This window comes from Protomyctophum parallelum, assembly GCF_964188405.1.
Source record: "Protomyctophum parallelum genome assembly, chromosome: 5".
In the NCBI taxonomy this organism is placed as follows: Eukaryota; Metazoa; Chordata; class Actinopteri; order Myctophiformes; family Myctophidae; genus Protomyctophum; species Protomyctophum parallelum.
In genome coordinates, this window is record NC_139702.1 from 21,266,748 (window position 1) to 21,290,759 (window position 24,012).

Sequence of the window (24,012 nt, forward strand, 5' to 3'; positions counted from 1 at the left end):
AGACAGACAGGCGTCAGCATCCTTAACCCGGATGGTCTGTACCTTTTCCCTTTTCAACACTGCGATATACAGGGATGAGATGCCCACAGTGCATCTCGACTCCAAGGGGTGGAGCGAGTAGAGACAATGTGGGCATTCAGGAAGTATAGGAGTACCGTTTATGAGAGGGAATGTGGGCATTCAGGAAGTACATAAGTATATGAGAGGGATAAGTTGCGTTGGTGAGTTAGTGTCAGAATGCCACGTATTGTCTAGTCTTTCTGTGCATGTTTCATAACAATGAACTATACTCCTATCGTACTAGCTGGCCCTGTAAGCCTTACTAACTCTACAGTAGGTGTGCTGCATACATAACAGTACAAGTGCACAGCACACTTGCAGCCAGATAGCTGTAGCTACCAAAACATTTCAGTCTTGGCCAAGTCCATCAGCTGTATTTAATTGTGAGTCAGAGTCAATGTCTGCTACTGCAACGTGCCAAATCACATGATAATAATTACCCCTGTGTGCAGCCATGGACCAAAAATAGTTTGGAGGATAATATAGTGTGCTTGACCTCATTCATTCAGAGTGGATCCATTCATTCTAGAGCAGGCCTAAGGTTAGAGTTGGGGTTACTAATACACAGTGGTTCGGGCCTGGGGGGTGAGCACAGACTGTGCTGGCTTCAGATCTGTGTTTGTGTGAGCGTCGGGCAGAATGTGTTTGTGTGTGTGTGGGGGCGCTAAATAATTCAGCAGGAAAATGTCTTGGAATAGCTAGTGACAAGTAGGAACACAGCTTTCTCTGTCTATTTAGAGAAGCTTTCAAAAGGAGGCAGGAAGGAAAGGAGGAAGCGAGAACATTAACATCAGTGCATTGTCCACGGCTGGCTAGGCTGAGGCTGAGACTGAATACAAGACGTGTTTAAATGCATGCGTGTGTGTCTGTGCACTACTGACGGAGTAGCAGCAGGTTTCATGGATGATAACCCTATTGGAGAAGGTCTCATTGTGGGACTCAATGTGAAGTGTCCTCTCCAGTCGGTTCAGTGTGTTCCTCTGGATGAAGTACACGTAATCCACCCCCGCAATCTGCAACACACAAATACTTGCAGTGAAGAGAGCTGAAACTTTAACAATGTGGAATGGAAAATTCACTCAATAATAAAGTATTGGTATTTATACTTAAACCACACAGAGATGAGGTAGATGTGAGTAGCATTTTAAAACACTATATTTTCCCCAATATTTATATTTTTTCATCTGATCAAGACTCGCCACACACCCTTTTGAGGAGGCGCGGGGCGTCCACATCCAGGGCGCAGCGCCGCTCCACATTGTGAGTGGAACCATCCTCGCTGGTCTCCTCGCTGACCACATCGCTGGCCACGAACATGGGGATGAGGTGACATTTCGGGAAGCGCCTCTCATAGGCCTGAGAAAGGAGCATAAGAAAGAGAACGTCGTTTAATTGTCTCCACCAGGCCAAAGGCATGAGGAGAGAGTATGTTTTGCACTCCATCCGTACGTCCGTGTGTGTGTCCGTCCGCAGGAGTGCTCAGTTTCAAACAAAATGCTGCAAATCATGAACACATCGTGCGATTTCCTTGAAATTGTGCATGCACATTTCCACTAGGCCGAGGAAGAAATGCCACTTGGACATTTTGAACTCAGACTCATGGGGTTTTACCTCTAACTGCACAGATCTGTGTATAACTTTGTATGCCAACTCCCTAGAGGCCAAGGAAAAACCTTTGCCTGCAATTTTTCACATCTGCTCTTTATAGCGCCAACAGCAGGCCGACATATGTAAAACACATTTTCTAATATTACTCCTTCAGCTTTTAGCCACATTTCACGCAAATCGGTACACATGCTCTCCATAGTCATCAAGACGGGTTTGTTTGACTTCTCATTATCCACCATGATTGGCTACGATTGGCTTCTAAACTTTTCAGGAGTAGCCCGCTTTGTACAAATCACCACAACTACTCAACGCAGCGTCCGATTGCGGTGAAACTGTGCATGCATATTCCCACTAGGCCGCTGAGGAAGAAATGCCACTTGACAGTTTTCAAATCAGCCTCATGGTGGCGCTACAACAGGCCAAGCCGCGACACACACACACACACACACACACACACACACACACACACACACACACACACACACACACACACACACTCTCCTGGTGGAGACCTGTGCCCAGAAGGGCACTTTTTCTAGTTGGTATCTCTGACATCCTCTGAAATACGTTTTGCATTGCAGTACAGACAGATTACTGCATTTTGCAAAACCTATGAGCCCCAAAGAATAGTGTGGTGAGGAATCCTTTGTTTAATGGACTCAATGTAAGATAGATCAAAATTCATGGTCAGAACAAAAACTAAGACCAAACACAAGTTCATTCAGCAATCTGCACTGCTCCTGGTTCCAAAAGGTTCTCACAGGAGTTGAGCCAGAACAGCTGGCTCGCCTACTACACTAAATGGTTCAATACAAAATAATTGTTGCCGTTCCCAGGTGTAGCCCAACCGTGTTCTCATAAACAGAAAACAGAGACACGCTATTGTGCAGATGCCAAGGCGAGCTGTTACGCAAGCTTTGTCGATACACACAGTAATATTGCAGCAGTATGACTGCTATTTGTTTGGATCTGATTTGCATGATTATATAACTGTATGGAAAGTCTAAAACAACAGACAGAAGTGGTCTGCTGAGGGTGAATAGGGTGATAACAAGTTAAGAATTTCTATCCGGTGTGGAAGACCAAACTCTGCAGATAGTTAGTTGTATTAAGTTATGTTTATAATTCCTCCCCACACACATTTCTGTATGTTGTCACTGCTGTTGCCAGTGAGGAGCCCCCAACGGGAGGACGTAGTCTACATTCCACTCCTCCTGCCCAACACTCCCTGGTGACAGGTGCCAGCCCAGCCTAAGTACAGTACATGCAGTGACCAACAACAACCTCTGCAGTCCACACCAGGCTTCCTTCCCCCAAACACGATCCAATAGGGTTTGTATAGACACTCGACAAACCTGGTTTCACCACAGTGGATCATGAGGCCTTTTCTAAAGTTTTACTAATTACTGTGAAACTCTTTGACTGAACGTCAAACATTGTGTAGTAATGCAATCTGAGACTGCAATGCTGAGAAGGATACAGAGTGAGGGAACAACAAAAGACAGTGCAAAACCACCACTTTCATCAAAGGGAAAACAGAGCATGCTGCATTACTGTACACAGTGTGAGACTGAATCAGTGTTGTTTTTGGCAGCAAATTTAGATTTTAGTTTTAGTCCTAGTCTTTTGAATAGTTTTAATTTCGTTTTTTGTCAGTAATTCTAGTCACCTGGAATGTTTTAGTGTTAGTCTAGTTTTAGTCGACTAAATGTCATGCGATTTTAGTCAACTAAATCTACAGTTGATTTAGTCGACTAAAATGTATTTTGGCGGGCCTTGATGCCGTCGTAATGACACTTGCTGAAAATAGCCAACCTACAAGCCCACAACGTGTCACAGAGCGACACGTTGTGAGCTTGTAGATCTGTTATTTTCAGCATGCAACCAAGTGTAAAATGACTTATACTGGATCTCTTGTCCACTAGTCCCTTCCTTCCTGTCTAGTTTTTTTTTTTTTTTACGAAATCGTCAGTATATTTAGTCTTAGTTTTAGTCATCATAGCTTAGTTTTTGCCAGTGGAAAAAGGTAGTCGAACATTTTTCGTCTAGTTTTAGTCGACGAAAACAACACTGGACTGAATGCAGAAACTCTCTTTCAGAGGAGAGAGGAGAAAAGAGGGAGAGAGTTCTCAGGGGGGGGGGGGGGGGGGGGAGTTGGGGTTGGCTGAGCTCAGTTGAGGCCTTAGTTATAAACTATATTGTTCAGGTCCTGTGGAAACAGGACAGCAATACTGCCACATAAAGATGGTGCAAACAATTAAGCAGGAGCAACCTACAGTACAGTATCCCACACACCTTTGCGTCTGTCAACAGCATATTTATATTGAGTGGGACTGGGACATATATGTCACTGTGCTTGGCAATGGTTTTATTTGTATTGTAAATTAACTACATTTAGATAAATAAAACTAGATCAATTTTGGTAATGGCTTATTGGATTGTGAAAAAACTCCATGACCTGATCCAATATTGCCTCGACAAGCATAGCATTTACAAGAGGGTTTGGACTGATTAGTATGGGAGCAGTATCAGCAGCGGGATACTTTTGTGCCATTAGTAGGCAGTCAGCAGGGTACAGCAGTTTCTGACATACCAGTGCCAGGGCTATTGAGCCACTGACTCCATGCCCTCTGCCCACTGGCTGAGTGAATGCTGAGCTCTGTTGTTCAGTGCCTGACACTCGTCTAGAACACAGGGCCCGTCCTTTGTAGTTTGTACAGCAGTCAGTCAGCACTACAGCACTGACCGTAAACATCAGCTGTCCATCAAAACAAACCTTGATCAACAACAAACGGCCAGCTCAACCACGCAAGTCCCACAGCATCCCCAAACGTAATATGGTAAACAATATAGTTGTTGAGAGCTCTGTGTTGGTGTAAAACTGTGGGGAGGAAAAAAAAGGAAAAAAAACCTGATGGTCTGAAAGGATTCATTGTATTATATCAATGATGAATCAAATATAAAATTCCCCTCCCCAAAAAACTATGTTAAAATTAGCCCGAGTTGCATCTTTGAAAACAGTCAATTGTTTTTAAATGGGGTGAAAAACAGGAAGCCGAGTAAAGGTCATCTTTCCAGGCTATTCTTCACAGGGAAATGGATAGGCATGCTGCTTTGTTCAGTTAATAGACACTAGACAGTACATGGGAGTGACAAGTTACATCCAGTATTATATTCTTATAGATTGGCATTCAAAATGTTTTTGATTACAATGTTGCTTTGATAACAGACATTGTTGCATTCAATTTCTGCGATGTTATTCCAATATTGGCACTGAACACATTTGAAATGAATCATTCAGATAATTACTTTTACCAATCCCCATAACGCAATGTGTACAGCAGGCTGTGCAGGTAGATCACATGACATGCCCTTAAAGAATATATTATTTTAACCCTAACCCAAGCTCAAAACCACAATTCAACATTTTGGTTTGGTTGATATTGATTTTGTATTCATCTTTAGGGCCCCAAATCATACCCTAAAAAGCACTAGTGTCTATTTAAAACACAAAGTGTTTTTTGACTGGGGGGTCATATTTTGACAGCATAAACTGCCTGTCATAATTTCACCCCCCTCCCCATGTAATTATTGGACAGTATTAAAATTGCTTTGCCAGTGAGATGTAGGTTGCAAATCAGTATATCCCATTATATAGAGCTGTGCAGCTCCAAGAGAACCAACTTTCATTGATCATTCTAATTTCAAGTTCACAGCTAAACCAATACCTTACTCAATTGAGTGGTTTGTTTACACTGAGGTTCCTTACAGTTACAACCTATCCAGGATATCTCCACCTAGCTCCAACAGGATCTGACCCACAATCAAAGGTCTGAGGGTTGATCCTGACTGAGTCACAATTTAAAGTATGGTTCTCCACTCGTGACAACTGAAGGTATATTTTGGGAGTGAGTCACATCATGGTACAGATAGCAGCTCTGTTTATATGTGCAGTAGGTCTACTCAGTACTGATAGTGTTTATATGTGCAGTAGGCCTAGAGGTCTACTTGTTACATTCACTCATGGTTAGTAGTTTTAGGGTGGTTATTTTGCCATTGGCTAACTTTCTTTTATCGCAAGAGTTTACAAATCTTGCTGCAGTGTTCGCACATTCTTGCACTTCTCCCAGTAGGTACGGGAGTTTCTTCTTTTTTTTGTCGTTGCGTCATGTTTTCAAACTTACTTTGGGTGTATTTAATCTGTCTCTGAATTATGGTGGGCAGGTGGTTAGAAAGTGTAGCTCTGTTTGCACCACATTGTGTGTGCAGTGTGCATACTCTGTCTTCCCTTGAAAGCGGGGTCTGTTTTTGGCAGCCATTCTCCATTTCTACGCTGTGTTCACCGAAGTCTGTAACTAGTCAAGGCTTTCTTAAATTATGAGTTGTTTAAGAAACTATAAGAAGAATTGTATAGGTAAAAACACTTGGCAGGATTGCAGGGATAGTATGTGCAGTATGTACTACAGGGAAAGAGTGTTGATCTTACAGAGAGGCAGCTATACAACATCTGGCGTTAGAAATGTGACATGAAGCCTGGCTAGCAGCACTTTTGTTATGTAATGCAAAATTCAGAATTGCCTGTTCACTTGATGCCAATAGCCAATTATGAATATGAAAATAGCCACTATGTATGACCAATTCGCCAACTGAGAAGTAGTAAAAACACAGATTATGAAAACAGTTGCAGTAACACGACTGACTGACTCAGGACTCAAACACTATATGTAGAGTAGCCCCATGTAGTGTAGTTTAGTGGGTTGTGTAACAAGCTGACCAGAGGTCAGCCACCGCTATTTTTATCATCAGGTTTTTCTGGCATCTGGGAAAGTGGAAACATTTTGGTTGAGGGCAATAAGCAATTTCATGATTAAGATCTTAAGGACACAGAACAGCTTGTTCGTCAAGCCATGTCAAAAACAAACAAAGCAACAAAGCACCCTGATATTGGTATTCTGTGGTCATGCTGATAAAATGGAATGGAATGGAAAATACTTTATTAATCCCCGAGGGGAAATTGATTTGTTACAACAGCAGCAATGAAAAGCAAAGCTTTTGCACACCTACAAGCGACAGGTGCGTAGGAGAGGGTACGGTGCCCCAAAAATGAACAAGGAAAACAACCGCACACTGTCTTCAAATGCAGTGACCACCATTTATTTACAGGGAAATAGCAACGTTTCGGCCTATGCGGCCTTCATCAGGCTATCTTTATGAACACAAATAAGAAAGCATCCTTTTTGTAGGCTGTCTGGCCTAAAGGTAAGCCGATCAGAACAAACGAAATGACGTAAACGTAAAGAAGATATGTCATGCTTCAATGATCACAAGCATGACATATCTTCTTTACGTTTCTGCGGCATTGAACAAGTTGATCCGCCACACAGAGGTGGCGATCATGATTTGCTGTTAAAAAGACGTGAAGCATTCTGGATCTTCACACTCCAAACATTGGCACCTAGAGGCCTTAATGATGAACTTTTATTAAATGTCATGCTGTGATCTTTGATTTTATCCTTCAGTTTGCTCCTTATAGTTTTTAACTTATTGTATTGTTGATGATTTGATTTTGTACCTGGTTTTAACCTCTTGTAAACTGTTCCCTTTTCTCTTTCACAGGGAAAGTTTTTCATGAAGTTTCAACCTGCAATTGTTTCTTGATCATGATTTTTGTATACTTTATTTAACAATATTACCATTTGTATACTGTCATGATTAATATGGATTATTATGATTTTTTCGTATTACTTTGCATGGGTGTATTGAGTTTTTTATATGACCTTTTTGTTCTCATTTAACCACATGAGTACCTGTCACCTTAAGTTGAGTGATGTCATGTCATTTCGTTTGTTCTGATAGGCTTACCTTTAGGCCAGACAGCCTACAAAAAGGATGCTTTCTCATTTGTGTTCATAAAGATAGCCTGATGAAGGCCGCATAGGCCGAAACGTTGCTATTTCCCTGTAAATAAATGGTGGTCACTGCATTTGAAGACAGTGTGCGGTTGTTTTCCTTGTTTGTTTACAACAGCAGCAAAAACAGATTTTTCATGACAAAACACAGTTGGACCCATCTGAAAGGAGAGGAACTTAGCAAGCAGAAAATGAATTAATAGTACATAAGCCTATGCTTTTCAAACAAAACGTTTGAAACATTGCTACATAAGCAGTTGTTTCACAGACAAAAGACCCAAGTCGTTATTTTAAACATTTGGCTTTAAGCAAAGAAACGTTCTTTCTTGCACACATTAATTTAAAGTAATTTATCTGCCAATACTAACAGCATTTTCACAATCATTCTAATATACAGAATAGGGCAAACTGTTGCGCCGTTCTTTGTCCTTTGTTCTGGGTTGACTGCAGGTGCATTGTCTCAAAAACATATAACGAAAACTGGCACACATAAATAGTTTCACCACCTGAGCTAAAGCTAGAGCCCTATAAGAGCAACTTGTTTGTCTGTGATCCACTTATATAGCACTGACGAAGGTCCCAGGACCGAAATATTTGCTAGTTTAAACCTCACTTTGAGGCAGCCCAGAGCACTTACAGTACAGTAAATTATAATAAATAAATTATTTATTCTTAAGTCTCTGTCTAATGAGTCTTCCTTAACCATTTATGCAGCAGGCATAAGTCTTTTCCAATAATATAGAATATAAAAAAAAAAAACGATGTAGCTATTTTGCTAAAGGTATTGTGTAGAAAAATAAACAGGCATGGCCATTTGTTAAATATTGCACTAAAGATTGCACTAAAGATTTAGCCAAGTATTTTAAACATTTAAAATGTTAAATATTGATAAATGAGGCACACCCCATTGTCAGAGATATGGCTCCAAACAAAGGCATCAACCTGTTAGGGAATCATTAGGGGGTTTGGGATCACACATTAGCCCGGTCACATACAGCACGGTCAAGTGGTTAAGAAGCAATTGAACATTGTCTAGTAGTTTCAGCATGCCAATACAAGATTGGATTGGCTGCCCTGGGTCACTTTCATTCAACACCAATATATTAGGATACTGCAGACTCTCTGAACTAATACTCAGGATGAGACCACATTTCAGAGCAATATGCTAGCGTTGTTATAACTGAACGTAACTGTAGGGAATCAAAATGTAGCTCACATGCTGTTGAATACATTAGGTAGCAATGGTCAAGTGCCACCACCAATATTTTTTCATTTATGGCACAAAAAGAACCAACCTGCAAATACTTCAAATAAAACTAAACATGATACACAAAAATCTTGTTGATTATGACCTTGCATACACCAGACCAGATTATGAATTTGATTATTGTCAGAGCTGGATTTGAGGTGAGCATTTTCATTTCAGAGAGAAAAAGTAAAACGCAATAAACCCAAAAACTGGGTCATCATGTGAGTGTTGGGACAGAGAGGGAGTAATGTTACCGAGCACTGAGCAGACAGCAGGAGACTGTTGGGGTTCCACTGACTGACTCTAATGCAGAGAGGAGAAGAACAACTGGCAGAAATGTGTTTTTCTTTAAGAACAGACTACATTCAGGCTGAACCGTTCACAAGGCTGAAATACATGAAGCTTTTCCATTGGGAAAAGATCCTAAGTATAATGCATCTTGTGCCTCAAACTCCCTGTTCTAAACAACCTTTAAATCTTGGGTTAATGATGTTCTACATCATTTGACATTGGAGAAGATTCGCTACTCCACAAGAGGGTAGGTACGCTGGTGCTTTAAAATTTTACACCATTTGGCAACCTTTAACATATATTGAGAGGATGATTGTGGCTGACATCAACAGTCCTTAATAACTCATTACACTGACCCTACTGTAATAGTTTTTATTTTATTTTATAATTTTGTTATTGTTATTATTTGTTTGCACATTGTGTTCAATATTTGATTAATGTCTTCTATATTTGAATATGAATGTATGTGCCTTTTATTTCATTGTTTAATGGTACAAGTATTTTATTTTATTTATTTTTGCTATTTTTGACTCATATGTGACTTCACAATTAATAAAGAAACTTTGATCAAAAAGCTCCCCGTTCACTGTAGCCGGGCCAACCAGTTACACAGCTTTAGACTGCAACCCGACAGGGACACAAGGACACAATGGATTGGAAAGTTTTTAAAAGAAGCAGCTAGAGCAGTGCAGGGCGTTATAACACCAATAGAACATAATGCCTACGTTGTACAGCTGCACCATAGCTCTCTCAGTATACTCAACGTGGCAATGAAATCAGAGTAGAATACAAAATCACAGCATTCAAGAACACAAAGCATGAAGCAGAATAACAAGAAAATGTTAAATTAAACGTTCGGATTAATGATAGTGTTCAAAACAAAGCAACTGTATCTTGGAAATGGGTGCAGTTGTTTCGCAGTCACTCTGGATCAGGGTCTACTAGACATTAAAATTGGGTGCATTTTGCATCCCAAAACGCAGTTTATAGTTAAGGGACGCAATAAAACAACGACCTCTGCATCCACAGGATGCACTACTGTACTATTTTTTATTCTAGTTTATTTTGCTAGCTTTAGTTATAATAATTTCTTCTTCTGTTTTCTACATGAATATAACCACATTATAACCATATAAAATGAAATGGGAGTTAAATGCTGCAATTTGTAAAAGATGGCTAAATATGACTCCTAACGTCGTTGAAGTGGGACTCATAAAATGTCCCTGGCATCCCGGGACTTATTACATTGAAAACCTATTTACATCACTGTTGGAGGCCTTGAGGCCTGACTCTGAATCCAGTGTCATTGTATTTCTGTGTTGATTTCTCTTGTTAACAAGGTAAGGCAAGGTATGACCCACTTGCAGACTCTTTCATTTGTCCTTCGATCTGCTATGAGTCGGAGTCCCATCTGATCCAAGTGGAGGCTTGATACACAATTGGACAAAGAACCCATTTTTGATTTAATGCCGTTAACAATGCATCCTTTAGTCTCTGCACATGCCTCAACACCCACTTCACTACTTCCAAAGATTTCACCACAGAATGCATTGCAATGGCACACAGCAAATGTGGGGGCTGGGGATTGGCCCATGTAAACACAGAAATATAGATCCATAAGCATTTTATATAAATATATGAATGTAAAGTTTAATAGTTCATACAATACAACATTTTATTAGCATGCCATATGCTGCACTGCAGGGCTAGTTTATGCATGCGAGAGTGTGTGTGTGTGTGTGTGTGTGTGTGTGTGTGTGTGTGTGTGTGTGTGTGTGTGTGTGTGTGTGTGTGACACTCAGGATGCTGAAAGCAGTACGAAGCCCATCTGGCAACTACCGAATGCTCTTCCGAGTCAATCAGGAGTGTGTGTCCAGTGATGGTCCAGTGGTTAAGAGAGGGACCTCGCTTTCGGGAACCACATATTCCCCTGCACCCGCAGGGATGTTATTTCTCGGCTCTCCCCTAATCTCTTCAAAGTGTTCTACAGCCCATAATCCTTTAACCACTTAAGCCCAAGAATTGATACTTCATTGTACAAGAGTATAGCGAAAATAGCAGATCTTGTAGATCTGCAATTTTATTTGAACAAATTTGTCAAAAATATGGACGCCAGGGTTAATGTGGTTAAGATAAAAATGCAAGATTTGGCCTGTAATCAAACAGGCCAAAGGGAGGGGTCGTGAGACATGGCCAAAGCATTTCCGCACTTCCCCAGCCCAGAACGTTGAGAACCCCTGCTATAGAGCAGCTCAATTCAGTGTGTAGTAGTGACAACACTGAGTTATGAGAATCTGTATAAATCATATCCTCACTTACAACAAATTAAATTATTAGTAATGATGCTAAATGCTGCAGCGGCTTCATTGAGCAACTCATTTGTTCTAGGAAAGCTTGCATCAAAGCTAGCAAGAAATGAACAATGGATGGCAGCGAGGAGAGGATGTGTTCATAAGGTCGTCCAACCAAGCAAGTATGTGAATGCAGTCATACAGCTCAGGTTGAGGTTGTATGCCTAACTTACATTTCATCGAACAATAGTGTGGCTAAACCTAAAACAAACAGATTTTCAAGCAAGACCTATGATAGACAAATTAGAAATTAGGCTAAAAGAAATGATCAAAAGTGTAGGTTACTGGTAAATACAAAATAAGTGTCAAGCATGTACAGTACACGAATATATATCAAATCTCCTCCATTCACGTCACCTCCTAGTACATTCCCTATTTCTATAGTATGAGTCACTACACACACTGCTGAGGCAGACCTTACAATATGGATGCAAATATACACTACAGGTCATTGTATAAGTGGGTAGGCGTGTGCACACATTGTGCGTATGTGTGTGTCACCACAGAGCCAAGGAGAGTGGGGGAGGGATGTCACTGTGGCAGCATCTCGACCTTGCAGCGAGAGAGAGAGAGAGAGAGAGAGAGAGAGAGAGAGACTGAGAGAGAGTGTGTCCTTAAACCAGAATGAATTCAGCGGCAGAATCATTATGCGGTTTCCCTGAGCCACACGGAACCAGGGCATCATGTACAATCTTAAATTATGATTTTATATTGCCTACAACTCATAGCCATTTAACAGCCATGAAACATTCTTGCATTTCATGTCAGTGGCTTTGAAAATAATTGAGAGATGTTGATGCAATATGCTGAATTAATGCAATATGCCAACAATGTTCTATGAAAACATCCAATCATTCTTAATAAGCAAGATTCTGATATCTAACAAAAATAATTAGGTTTAAGATTTCCGTTAACATCTTGCAGCGCTGCATAGTCAAAGTCACGGTCGGCTTGATCAATGCAGCTCCTAGCAGCCTGCAGAAAGATACAGTATATCCTTCTCCCACTGCAGTCCATTATTAGGCTGGTCACAATTATTACATAATCATCTAATCGCAAATATTTGAGCTAATCACAATCATTTTTTGCATAATTGGCAATCGTTCCCATGTTGGAAAATAACTATTAAAAGGTGTCAGTGATTTCTTATGTGTCAGTGATTTGTATGTATATTTACGTTAAGTCATCTCTGCCTGTGCAATTTGTGATTACGTAGCCTAAAAGGCAAACAGAAATACAAATTGTAATGTTCCAATGTTCAATGAAAAAAACCCAATTAAATCGTTAATTGCAATTATGTGTGACAATTAATCGTCAACTTAAATGTGTAATCGTGACAGCCCTAGAAATGTCTCTTTCTTCGTAGACAGTGTGTGCTGCAATAAGTGAATTTATATAGCAGGAGTTGCCCAGAGAAATTAATTGATTCATAGAATTTGAGCGAAGATTCTCAACCAGAATCTAAAGAGATAAATACTGAGAAAGTGAGTAATAATCACATTAATCAATCACTAACCATCACCTAGGTCAAAATATAGATGCTAGGATTAACAAATTGCTTAGAATGTGGCGGTATTTTAGAGGTACGAGTGATGCAAGAGGCTTAGGTGCAGATTAAGAGCAACAATGGGGTAAAGCACGTCAGGGCCATGCAGAGAACTGGGCTGTCAAGCCTTAACCAGGCCTGAGTAGAAGTGGGTCAGGACATGGTTTGTCAATTAACATGTAAGCCTGGCATACGCAGAACTACTCATTCCTGAGCTGTGGGGAGTCAAATTAGACTAAAAAATCAATCAATGCACAAATGTATTTTGAAATGTATTATTTACATCTTCCGTGTGTGACCTATATTAACTGACAGGAATGGGAGGTACTAACTAAGGACCTGAACTAGTTTAGCCACAAACTAAGTCTGTTTCTGGGCATCAATCTTTTAGCAGCAGGTGTGCCCTATGGTCTTGTTGCACCGGGGACAAGGGGACAACTTTGTGTTTACAAACAGCAACCGATAAATCCAAATTGTTCTTACCTTACCTTTAAGTAAGTGATTATAATCTTAGCCAGAACTTCATCAACTAAATCATCAAGTAGACTAGTAGAGTAATAAGGCATATATAGGAATTTGTCTTGGTGATATTGGTACAGACGTAACAAACAATACACAATGACAATTCACAATTCAAAATATTCCATGGATAGAGGACAGCCTTGTCGTACCTTCCATTTTCATGAGTTGATGGGCTTGTTGTGGTATATAGTTGATCACTAAAGCCCCATTTTATAACTGTTTTACAGCTGTGTTGTGAAGCAAAAAAGAGTCCATCTATAAGCTCACAATGGGTTTTTTGCCATTTAAAAATATATATAATTTTCCTACAATGCCTATGATGAGGTTTCTGAAATAGGTATGCAATCCACCCAGCAAAAAGAAACAATACAAGTGCTGTGGTGCCCTGCCAAACATTACAGGCATCAATGTGATGAGTGTCTATTTCATTAGGCTGGCCAAAGGCCTTGTTCTCACACTGGCACCATTTCAGTGACAAACACCTGGCATGAGTTGACACTAAGGTCTCAAGTACAGTGACAACAGCACATTACAGGTAAACAGTGCTCTAATTTTACATTCCACAGACCAGAAGATAGAGCGCTCTGGCAACATTCAGGAGGTTTAGATATCTTGTTCTGTGTTTATAGACGGTTGCGTCCCCTCTCAAACAAGTACTTGCCCGGTCAGGCAACCTGAAAACAGTCCACCTGTCTGAAAGTTTTATTTACCTGCCAAGGGCAGGTGGGCAACCCTTAGTGTCACAGAACGCCTGCTTGGTACATAGAGGGGACAACAAAGGAGTGGACAGAGAACTGAGATCAACTCAGAAGAATAGAACGGAGAGGAGCTGAGAGATGATCCAGGAATAATGGTTAAAGCAGTCTGTTCTTATATCATTATCGTCGAGTTATACCCAATTCATACTGAAACCAGCCAGTTTCATCTCCTTTTCCATGTAAAGACTTTTTCCAGTTCAACAGAGATGTGCACCACTTCAATATGAGACAGGCAAATCATTTACATCTCCCAAAGTTCCGTACTGGTCTGTGTCAGTTCTCCATCAGATACAGGGGGCCCAGCTATGGAACACCTATACAGCAATCTCATCTAATTCTACTTCATTCAATAATTTAAAACATAAGTTTAGGACCCACTTAATTAACCAGATTATTATAATTATATTTCTTGTATCATCTCTTCTTTTCTCTAATCATGTAGATAACCAAGTATTCTAATCATGTTGTTGTTTTTTGTTTTGTTCTTGTTTTATATACTGCAATCATGTATTCTCGATACACTATATTTCTTGTACAATGTTTCATTGTGTTTTACATACCGTAGGTAGAGCCCTTGGGCTTTTTTTGCCTCAGCCTAGCACTTTACCCTTCTTATATTTATATGTTCACTGTATTGTTTTTATACTGTGCTGAATAAATAAATACTAAAATACTACTAACTTCCTTGTACGACTGTTGACCACGTCACTTTGCCAGAACTGATTTTCAGCCAAAATAACTATTACTAGACATCCAAATTATACAAACTAAACCAACTTGTTTAAAAGTAAATTTGCCGAAGTCCAACTACTTGACACCACTTGTACTGACGGTTGCACTTTTTTACAGTACCACCTTGTATGTTTCTGCAGAAAGAGGAGGCTGTTTCTTCTGGCACTGGGGTGCCAGAAGACGAAACAGATATTATTATGAAATCTGTAACGATGTCACTCGTTGGCAGTCGAGTGACTAGACAGGGGCGGGGGGGCTAAGCTGAATAAGTGGCTAACATAATCTCTGCCACTGGCTTTCTTTTAGCCCCTAATTATCTTGCCTGTTCACAGTCTTGCCCATGTGTCACACAATAAAATTCTACTCCCCAACTTACTGTCACCGCATAGATTTTAATATCAGGTCACTCATCTGGGCACTTTTGTAAACACCATTATTAAATAATGCGTTTCAGCATTAAAAGGGCTTTACCAACGACATGACATCAAGTCAACAAATCCACTTGATTTTGAAAATAAATAAAAAGAAAATGAGTGGTGCGTCTGTGTGACAGTGTATAGTCACTGGGTATGCTATATGTAAAGCCATAATTGTCCTGGCGAATGATGGTGGTAAAGAGGATTTGACTAAGAAGTACATTTCCGCCATTGTTGATAATACCCAGATGTCAGTCAGGCATCACACTAGCATGGAACGCTCTGTTTTTTCAGTCCTAGTATTTAGACTCAGGAACTTTACCCATTTCTCCCGCAATGGATTACAATGAGCACATATCTTTCTGTATGGTGTTGGCTTTCAGTCACTCAAGACGCCCCAGCTGTTTTACTGTACAATCAACACCAGGTTGATTTTTTTCCTCCACTGATGGTGAAGTCTCCTGCGTCAGTGGATGCATTCCACCATGACTTCTCTCCTGGGAACTGAGATAATAACTTTGAATGATTTGTGTTTTTTACATTCCTCTGTTACTCCCTGAGGAGCTGTCGATCATGGGTTATGCAAGCAGACTACTGCAACAACAGAATAGAGTACACTTCCTGTTATTGAGACATGCCGGGTGATGTCGAGGGGCAGTGGCGACTGGGTTGGGAGAGGGTGGGTGAGTTGGGCAGGGTCTGTCGATAACCACATTGTTGCTGGACTTCCTTCCGATCGCTCCCTCTTAAAAAATATATTAAAAAGGTCAACTTCCTCGACAGATTAGATGATTATTAAAGAGTAAAGACCAGAGTCATTTGCATGCTTGCATGCATTTATTTCACTGTTCCTTCATTTTGGGTTGTGCATTATACTGTAGATCCCACATACTACTTAGGCTATAGTCGAACACTTAAAATGTGCACTGAAGTGAGGTTAACAGGGGGAACAAATCCAGTCCAATTCTTATTTTAAGAATTACATAACTACAATTTAGGTTAGAAAATCAACTGGCAATTTAATTTCCCCTCCGGCTGAAAAGCTACTGAGAAGCAGTCAAACTGAATTGAATTATTGGATTCATTCTAATATTGGCCTTGAGTACACTAGTTCATAAAGACCTTAGAGTATATACAGTATGAATAGAGACGGCACCGGATATCTCCTCCCTTCCACTTGCATTAAGTTGCTCAAAAGCGCATGAGGCGATTTCACTCAGGAACAGAGTGCATTCTGGGATGGATTTGCCCCAAACTCATGAACGCGCTGGCCGTTGACTATCATTGCACGCGTTCACGTATGAAACAGCGGCGTTCACGTATGAAACAGCGTTCACGTGTCATCATGAACGTGCACAATGATAGTCAACAGACCAGCGCGTTCATGAGTTTGGCCCAGCGCTGCAACACCAAATTTGGCCACTATGTCCATTTCACCTCAGGGTTTCCTCCGGGTGCCGTCTCTATTCATATATACTCTAAGATAAAGACTCTTCAGACTCCATCTTAGCCCGCAGCACTTGCTGTAGCACTTGCACTAGCCTCGGTGACCTTACAGGCAAAGGCTAAACTTATGTAATTTAGATATAGCATATATGTAGCCATAGCACTCTAGTCTATACTCAGTTTCATTGTATAGATATTCCATCTATTCCAGTGACAGCCATGTTAGATATACATTGAAATAATTCTCTAGTGTAGGTTAGTGAACAGAGCAGCTCTTTCAGACCAAGTTCAAAGAGAGACAGAGTGCATTTCATCTAGACGGGAGGAATGTGTTTAGAGAAGTGAAGAACTGACATATTTCCAAACAACAGAGTAAAGAGAGGGAGAACACCAAATTCCTCAAAGAGAAAACGTCAAACATAATCCCCCAACATAAGAAAGAGAGAAGTCACTACTGGAAAATATTTAGGAAACCTTTAAACAGGAAATGACAATTAAAACTAAATGGCAGGCCTTCCTTCACAAATAATTCTGTCTTATATACTGTGCAGCGTTTATGTCTATGGTCTAAAGATATTTCAGCTCAACAACTCGCAAAGAAAGGTTGCGCTGTGAAATTGTCATCATTGTCCATCATTGACTCACAATTGAGGAAGTAAAAAGGGGAAATTCTTAAGCAATTCTCAAAAAAAGCAAGTGACACACCATTTCCATAGAGTTTCAATAATGAGAAAGAGAAAGTGTTGTGACACACCATGATGTCTCTCCACTGGAGTCAGTGTCTGCAAAAATAGTTTTTTCCCCGCAGAGAGGGCCACAAGACGGGACAGAACCTGTGAGGCTGTGAACCTCTGCTCCTGGCACATTAATTTAGTCACCTGCTAATTAGCCTACTGGTTCTCAACAGATTGCGAGTGAATCGTTATTTCATGCTATTTTTGACCAAGTGCAACAGACAGTCTGTGTTGAAACGTTCCCTCATCTGTATCTTCTGTTCTATTTAATGAGAGCTATAATGGGCCCATTGCACCCAAACCAAATGGATTCCATCCACAAAGCTTGTGTGACAGAAGTGACTAGTGAGTGAGCTTAGAGCCCATATGTGAGGGTGCCAGGGTGGGTGGTGATTTACTAGTATTGCCGTTCTCTACCCTCAGGATAGCCCCAGGTGTAACAATCCAGAGCCTCCTATTTATAGACATGTAAATCTAGCCTATGGTAAGGGGATATATTATATAACGTTCCCATTTCCCATTTCCTCCATCAGTCCAGGTGAAGAAAGTCGATTTCCTTGTTAGCAGCACCTGTCTACAATCTAATGTGTGCCGTTTGGAAATTAAACACAGAGTGTTCAATTTTAAACCAGTCAATCTAGCCAGGAGCCATTCTATCCAAAATGTGGAGTGCAAATAGTTTACACGTACAGTCGTACACTGTCTGACATAGACAAACCGATATCATGCAATGGATTAATGCTTTGTGTATAGTAATTGATTCTGCATGTTTCAATTGCTTGTTTTAATCACAGCTCATCAGGCTAACTTTCACACTCACTATAAGCCTAACTGATAGGCCAGATGAGGTCAAAACATTCATGATTACTGGACTAATAGAGCATGAATTCATTATGCAGATGTCCTATCATGTCAAATATACTTTTAGTATATTTTTCTGTAAAACATATTAAAGGGTCTGGGTGCTCAGAAAGGGACGGATATAATGTTGTATATAATTCTGTTTTATTTATTTTTCACTTTCCCTATCATTGTCTGAACAGATTCAATCATAGAGTATTATCATGTAGTAATTTATATTTATAAGCTATGATAACTAGACTAATAGATTTGTTTTCATTCACAGTACAGGGCATTAATGTAAAGACAAACTAAAAGGATGATTCTTGTACAAAACTGATGAAAGCTTTTATTAACTCTAGTCTAGGGGGGGGGGGGGGTTTGGCCACAGACTGGCCTTCTTCATCGGGGCATGAGAGCATACAATGTCTACATCTACTAGAATCTGTGACCAAAGAGAATTGGCATTTTCTGAAAAAACTGACACAAGTAAGACCTCCTAAACTATAAACTTTCTTCATACCATTGTGCAAAAGAGGCCTTCGGTGTGTGACACAACTATGCCACATTGCCACTGATATGTTAGTGCCACTCAAGTACAGTTAAGCATTCATTCTCCACTCAGCTCCCAGTACCAGCAGCATCAAGAAGTCATTGTAGCGAGGTGAGAGGGTTTTTTCCACACCAAATGGTTCTAAGAATATACCAGGAGAGTCTGAAGACTCCATGACATCCTTTCCATCTACCAGGCAGCACTATAGGACTGATAAGAAATGGTGAGAGTCTAGGAATTAAGGAAAAAGAAAAGATGGGTGAAGGGAATGGGAAAAAAGACAAAATGACTAGGCTATTTAAAACAAAGACAGGAGAAGGAAATCTTCTATTGCTGCACCCTTCACACTCAGGTACATAGTGTACCCACACAGAGAATAGAAGTAGCTGAGTCAACGTTCACCAAAAGCCTGACCTAGCACAGAATCTTTAACGCCACAAGTGGACTACGGCCGCCCAACGCTGTGGAACCACTGTTCAATATAAGAGCCTGGTCTATGCAGGTGGGGGTTGAGTGCACAAGGGGCACACACCTCACTCAACTCAGGGGTTGAGTGCACAGGGGGCACACACCTCACTCAACAATGTTCATGGCTGTCATGATGACCCTGGGTTAAGATCCAGCTGGATGCATGTTAGATGGTACAGAATTAATTTGTGTGTCCTCGACACGACAGAGGAGGAAGGAGCGGAGGAAAGCCAGTTCATCCAAGCGAGCACGCACGCTGCTAGTTTCCATGTTTACATTGCAAGCAACTCGAGAAACCAGTTTGCACTGCAGACGTACACTTTTTCATATGAACAAAAACCCACCAGCTGATATCGTTCAGGCGAGCCAGGTTTTGACGACCTGATTCTCAGACATTTTCCATATTTGAAAGAGGCTTTTAACTGTTGAACTTTCACCTCCCGTATCTGTCAGAGGTCAATGATGTGGCCATCATCAATGCTATATGTCCTGGCTATGACAATGGGGGGGGGGGTAGGTTTTCAATGTAGTGAGTCCCGAGATGCAGGGATGGTCTATTAGATGAGTCTCAGGGACATTTTATGAGGTCCACTTCAACAACGTTAGGAGTCATATTTTGACAATTTTTACAAATTGCAGCAATTAACTCCCATTTCATTTTATATGGTTATAATGTGGTTATATTCATGTAGAAAACAGAATAAGAAATGATTATTATAACTAAAGCTAGCAAAATAAACTAGAATAAAAAACAGTGCATCCAGTGCATCGCGTAGATGCAGAGGTTGTTGTTTTATTGCGTCCTTTAACTATGAACTGCGTTTTGGGATGCAAAATGCACCCAATTGTAATCTTTTGGGGGTGATCAAATGGACATGGAAGGATCCAATTAAACCCATTTGTACACTCAGAATTAAATGAACACTGAGGATTTTACTGTAGTCGATACTGTGGCACACAGTAATATCTTAACACAGGATGACATGCCTGCACTACAGACTGGGGTCTGTCCACAGCAGTGGCACTTGCCTCTGTCAGAGAAAATCGCACACTGCTCAATCAATTCTTTCTGAAGGTGGTCTCTCTGAACCGCCCACACATCATGATTACATAACTCCCCATTTGTGCCATGCATTAATATTCATGTAGTAGAGGTCAGAACTCTGCATACAGGTAAACACACACTTACCAGCATCACAAGCTCAAATCGATGCTTGTACACCCGTACAGGTGACTGGTACTTCTGCACCATGGTGGGGATTACGATGGCACCAACAACCTAGAGTTAAACAAAAAACAGTGAGAGATAGAAAACAAATGGCTTTTGACTGTATGCTCATTTTTTCAATAATTTAAGCTTTGGTGGGAAAGAGACATAGATGGTGATCTACTGTATTTGACTGGGTGCCAAAACCCGTGTGAAGTGAGGGGCACTCTTATCATCTTACAACATCGAGGAGGGAATTCGGTATAGCTTGGAGCAGCTATAAATGTTCTAACTCATGTTGCTATGATTAGGTGATGTAATGATGATGTAGTGGCCCTCTCCATCGACAAAGTTTCCCACCCCTGGGCAACTTTGACGATGGAGAGGGCCACTATATTTCCACACTCACTCCAGAGGGCCACATTGCATGTTACTGTTGTAGCAAAAATAGCCGATCTACAAGCTCAAAACGCGTCGCAGTGCGATGCGTTTTGAGCTTTTCATTTAATTTCAAATGCATTTTGTTATAGTTATGTTTATGAACTAAATACAAATACCGGGTGGCATTATGTGATGGTGGGGGCCGCATGTGGCACCCGGGCCGCCAGTTGCCCATGTATGATGTAAAACAAACGGTGTCAAACAAACATTAAATTATCTTTATTGTTAATGGCATTTAATGTTTGTTTTAGGGATAAGATGACGTACATTTTCCCTTCATTGTCAATGGCGTTTTTAAAACAAACATTGAACTAAAGACAAACATTAAACCTGTATATAGGAGGGGCTACCGCCCCTCAATAACAGCAACATCACTGTGGCTGAGTCTGGACGCACACTCTCCCTTAGCTCTGGTCCATAGCTCTAATGAGTTGCATGGACCAGAGCTAAGTCTCCCTGTGTGCTTGACATGTAATTTAGGTAAAGGTGTGATTGGGATGTCTGTTTAGAAGCTTGTGTGCGTGTGCCAGAAGCCTAATACTAGAACTACGAAGCTGCCTGTGTGCTGATAACTAATATACTATGTTGGGAGCTGTCCTGACTCCTGAGCCATGGCCTTGGATCCATGTCCCATTGATCAATGGATGCAGTCCCCCATTCATCAAAGACTACGCACAGGGAGCACTGCAATGGTATTTCACTGCCAGAAAAACAGGGGTAGAACTAGGCAAGGCAAACTGTCAATTCTAATGGAGAAGTCGTGTTAAGACAAGCACAAATATGGGAAAACAAAACTACAGTCAAGTAGGTCAATGTACAAAATCTTGTGAGGTCAGAGCAATTAGGAAAAACATACAGTATATACTATGATTATAATTACTGGTCTGTGGATAAATTCCAATTGACTGAATGAAATACAGTCAAATTAATGGCAGAATGACCATGTTCAATCAGCAGTGCATTCACTTGCCCACCTCAAAACACACAGCAGAAGCTAGAAAAGAGGACCTGCCTGAATGAGTGAACAGTGTGGCACGTGTACAAGTTACAACAGTAGGAGCGTTCTAGATGTTTTTTTTAAATGTTCCATGTGAATGGGATGCTGCTGCCTTAAGGAGGGCATGGCTGTCATTCCAGGTAAATGTATACAGAGCCCAAATGTGAGCCAAGCTTAAACAAAATGTATGACAAGGAGTCAAGGACAAGCTCTTTTATAGTTTGCACAGGATAGCATATGCTGATGCATGAATTTATGTTTTATAGCCTATAGTTTATACAACTCCCGCAGCTGCTGCAGTAGGATGGATGATGCTCTGATGCTCTTAACGCTAGAGAAATATTTCACAAGGGATCATCAGGTAAGCATATACAGGAGGATCGTGTAGCTATAAACAAACTAACACGAAGGGAACACAAACACGAGTCTCTCAGTATTGTTTCTCTCTACAACGTAAATTTATATTTACCATGTTTCTGGTTCTGTAAGCAACTTCACAAACAGATCAAACAAAATGAGAACCATGCAAAGATTGTGTTCAAGAAATAACTGGTGCTTATTTTTTGTCATCTGTCAGACTGTCATCAAGAAATGGGGAAATTTAAGTCTTAACATCTTTAACAGATATCTTTCCAAGGTAAATAAATAAATAAAATTAAAACAGAGACTCACCAGGAAGCAATTTAACGGCAAAAAATAATCTTTAGTTCACACAAATTCCTTCTTCGTTGGTTCTTGTGAAAATGGTACCCGAGGTGGTATCTGTCCATTCCAAGTCCCCTAGTCGAGGCTTTCTAGTTCGCCGGGCGGTGAGCAGCCAGCACCGGGGGAGGGAGTAGCTTTGTTATGCTAAACTATTAACCTCGCGTCACCAGGCTTTACTAAACTAGTGTGTCACCAAGCCATAATATGACGAGATCATCAGCGCCTGGATTTGACTGTGAGTTATCCGCACACGGCGCACAGTAACAGAATCATAACTCGCTGGGCTTTCTCACGGCCAGGGCTCAGAGTCATATCTCTCCTACCGTGGTGGTGATGATGGTGGTTGGTCATAACTTTGCTCCTCCCTTAGAGTATATATGAAGGCTCCTCCCCATTCATTTTTTAATTTTGGTAAATAAATCCCATAGCTCGGAGGAACGGCCACTGTGTTGGTGGTTGTAGGTAGCCTATAGTTGGTTGGTTGGTTGCCAGGCTTTTGATTGATTGAAATATTTATTAACAGTTTGCAGAATTACAGTACATTTCAAGCACAAACTCAATACAAAGACTGTTAACTGTGAGTGGACGACCCAATTAAGCATTACACTTGTTTACAACAGGGTCCACCATGTTCAATTCATCAAACATTTAGAGACAAAGAGACACTTCTATATAGTTAAAGAACAGAACAGGAATTCATCATAAAGGAAGCAAAAAGGGAAAAGAAACATATTATACAGTGAGGGGAAAAGGGGGGGCAGTGGGGGGGATTCAGATTTTACGGGGGCCAGTTTCGAATTGCAGCCGTCCGTAGGTGCCCTTTGAGAGCGGTTTTGAAGGAGTCAAGGGATTCACATGTCTTAATGACTGTTGGTAGGGCGCTCCACATTTTGGTGGCATAGGATCGAAAATAATTTAGTCCCTTTCTCCCCTTGTTTGTGCCGAATCTGGGTTGTACATGGTTTGTTGCACTCCCTCTGGTGTTAAGGAAGTATTTAGACAGGTACATGGGTATCTTGGTGGTGTATCGAATCTTGTGGACCAGACCCATTGCAAGATGCTGTACTCTGTCGTCGACCCTAAGCCATCCCAGCCTGTCAAAGTGGGCAGGGGTGAGGTGGGTTCGGCGGGTGAGGCCAAGTAGGAGCCTGACCAGTTTCTTTTGGGAGGTCTGGAGCC

The 24,012-nt window shown here is 40.9% G+C and overlaps 1 protein-coding gene across 2 annotated transcripts in view; it reads right to left on the bottom strand.

Moving 5' to 3' along the window:
* Positions 1-23,124, bottom strand: part of LOC310858161 (SEC14-like protein 1) — a 41,818-nt gene extending 18,694 nt beyond the window's left edge. For both annotated transcript variants that reach the window (XM_083764256.1, XM_083764255.1), the window contains exons 1-4: positions 22,801-23,124; positions 20,673-20,762; positions 1,267-1,416; positions 942-1,073 (exon numbers count right to left, since the gene is read on the bottom strand). In XM_083764256.1, the coding sequence (XP_083620382.1) occupies positions 942-1,073; positions 1,267-1,416; positions 20,673-20,735 (345 nt within the window). In that variant the 5' untranslated portion in view covers positions 20,736-20,762; positions 22,801-23,124. The remainder of the gene's footprint in view (positions 1-941; positions 1,074-1,266; positions 1,417-20,672; positions 20,763-22,800) is intronic.
* Between the last annotated feature and the right edge of the window lie 888 nt (positions 23,125-24,012).